The sequence below is a fragment of the Sinocyclocheilus rhinocerous genome, unplaced genomic scaffold (genome assembly GCF_001515625.1).
Source record: "Sinocyclocheilus rhinocerous isolate Xijiao unplaced genomic scaffold, SAMN03320098_v1.1 scaffold438, whole genome shotgun sequence".
Classification (NCBI taxonomy): domain Eukaryota; kingdom Metazoa; phylum Chordata; class Actinopteri; order Cypriniformes; family Cyprinidae; genus Sinocyclocheilus; species Sinocyclocheilus rhinocerous.
Window position 1 is genome coordinate 77,859 of NW_015634015.1, and position 2,775 is coordinate 80,633.

The window sequence follows — 2,775 nt, forward strand, 5'->3', positions numbered from 1 at the left end:
AGCCTTGCAAGATTGGCAGGAAGTGCAGCGCAAGAGACCGATGTGCTTGTGTTTGTGAAAGTAGTCAAATTATAAAGTCTAACTGCTGTCCAGCTGAAAACGGACTTGCCACCCTGAAAGTCTACAGTCTCAGTGCCAAAGGTCTGTATGGAGATAGATATACACAAACAGATGGCACTGTAACTGTTACATATGACAACCAAATCAAGCGCACTGAGACTATTGATGATCATGACAATCCACTCGACAATGACAATTCTAATTTTCTGAGACACTGAATTTTGGGTTTTCATTATCTGTAAGCCATAATCATCAAAATTTCAAGAAATAAAGGCTTGAAATATTTCACTCTATGTGTAATGAGTAATTTCAAGAAAGGCTTGAAATATTTCACTCTATGTGTAATGAGTCTATATAATATATGGGTTTCACTTTCTGAAATGAGTGACAAAAAATATTGACCTTTTTCATGATATTCTAATTTTTTTGAGATGTACCTGTAAATGCATTTGCTTTTTGAACTTCCTTTTGGTTCACAATAGTAACAATGTACAGTATTTAGTCAATTATGTTAAATAATTAAGCTTAAGACTAAATAGACAGAGCATATGACCATGCAGTTAATATTATTGCTTGCTTATATTGAAACTCCAGGAAACTGCATTTCCTGTGCACTTCTCAGTATTGTTGTGATATGTTTAAGTGTTTGTGGCTTGCACGTATGTTTCTGATCTTCAGCATTTCACACATCAGTTGAGCTGAAATTAAGTGCATTTAGCACTTCTCTCATGCACACCACTTTGGGATTTATCATAAGAGAATCAAACTTACTGTAGCAATAACCATACACTTGTCCACACATTAACATAGGACTTGCCTATTTGCTATATAAAATATTTGAGCCGTCAAGATGAGATGTCAAAACCAGTGCTGTTACAATGAAATAAATGTTTGTTTGTTTTTAATTAAGGTGATTCATAATGCAAGCATAGTTATATGCTGCTATGTGCTTTATATCATATGGTTGTATATGCTTATATACTTTTACCTACCTTTCAAGATCTTGCTCCAAGTGCACATTTTAAAACCACATTTAAAATTAACTCATTTATTTGTTTGTTTTGTTTTAGTTAGGTTAGGTTAGGTTAGGTTGGTGATTAAAGATGTAGCAGCGTCGTCCGTCCCTTCAAAGCACAAATTTACGTCCTCTCGCGACGTCACAGTAATTCACAGTTGTGATTGGCTGCTGCAGAAAGGCGGGTCTAATCTACAGCGCCTAGGAAGAAGAAGACGGCCATCTTCGTGAGGTCGCATGCCTTTGTGGTGAGTTTTAATGGTGATTTTGAATGAGAGAAATCGCTGTATATTCTTTTCCAGAAAGGCAGCCAGCATTTTTATTGAATAGCATGGGCTTATACTAGTTTCAGATGACCAACTTGTTATTTACCGCCTTAGGGATCGGCTGTTTTAGTAGCCTGCTATGTAACGTTAGTTACCTAAAGACGACACTACAGTCCCAAACACATCACATAAGTTACATGAGCTGACATCGAGACATATTATTATTATACATATTGATGCGGGCGATCGCCGATACTCGGCTGCTTGGAAAACTGCTCAAACAGAAAAGTTTACGATATATGGCCTTTTACCTTCATATGAACTGTCAGCAAATAATTGCCACGAAATTTTAAGTAAATCCACTCAGGAAAACGTGTTTAGGTCTGGAGGACCAGTCTGTCAAAACCTAAAATAAATGAATAAATTACTCGATGTGATGCATATCTTGAAGTTTCCTCAACATGCAGAAGCTCTTTATTATTATCTTTATTATTATTGGTGTTGGTGTTATTTTTTTATTATTTTACATTATTATTTATTAGTTTATTATACATTATTTCTATATTTTTTCTGTTTTTTTTATTTTTACAATTTACATTTAACTGCATCTTATTGACATTTTATTTGATCTAAACTAATTTAATTAGATAATTGAAAGTACTGGGATAAATTTGTGTGATTAAAAAAAAAGTATGTTGGGGGGTGTTTTCAAAGTTAGCCATCCCTGTAGTGCACATGTGGTGTTATTTTTTTTATTTTATTTTATTTACAAATTTGGTTAAAATTTTGTTTTTGTTTTTCCCTAGATGCCAAGACACTGTTCTGCTGTAGGTTGCAAGTCACGTGACACAAAAGACATTAGGAAATCTGGGATCACTTTTCACAGGTGCAACTTGATATTTCCAATTCAGTAGTCAAATTTACCAACATTTTATTATATGCTTTTAGCATTTTATTATATGCTTCCTGCTGTTCCTGTCCCTATCAGAACAGACCCTTGACCAACCAGTTGAGAACCACTGCAATACAACATGTTCAGATTTCCAGAGATGTTTAGGTATGGGATGATATTAGACTCCAAATGATTAATAGATGCGCGCACAATTATCCATATACTGCATACATTTTATACATGTATCTTACTAACCACAAACAAATACCTTTCAATTTGAGTCTGTGGAATTCTGGATTAAATGATTGTGCAGCGATTTGAACAAATACAGACATGTTTGCGTATAAAAATGTTCTGTTCTGCATTAATATATCATAAATTGCTCATGCAAAAAGGAATACATGCATATGTGGATCAGGTGACACACGTGCATTAAATGATGTCTAGTTCGAGTGGATCTTGTTCGGTTCATTTGGATTTTGAGACTTCATTTTCGCAGTTTACAGCATTTCACGTCCCCCACACACACAACTACCAACGAA

At 34.7% G+C, this 2,775-nt stretch overlaps 1 protein-coding gene and 1 pseudogene across 1 annotated transcript in view; both read left to right on the forward strand.

The window, feature by feature from the left end:
- Nucleotides 1-278, forward strand: part of LOC107745046 (perforin-1-like) — a 3,332-nt pseudogene extending 3,054 nt beyond the window's left edge.
- Nucleotides 279-1,241: 963 nt separating this feature from the next.
- LOC107745029 (uncharacterized) overlaps nt 1,242-2,775 on the forward strand; it is a 5,236-nt gene continuing 3,702 nt past the window's right edge. Inside the window, exons 1-2 of the mRNA XM_016558859.1 lie at nt 1,242-1,323; nt 2,148-2,227. Coding sequence (XP_016414345.1) covers nt 2,148-2,227 — 80 coding nt within the window. The 5' untranslated portion in view covers nt 1,242-1,323. The remainder of the gene's footprint in view (nt 1,324-2,147; nt 2,228-2,775) is intronic.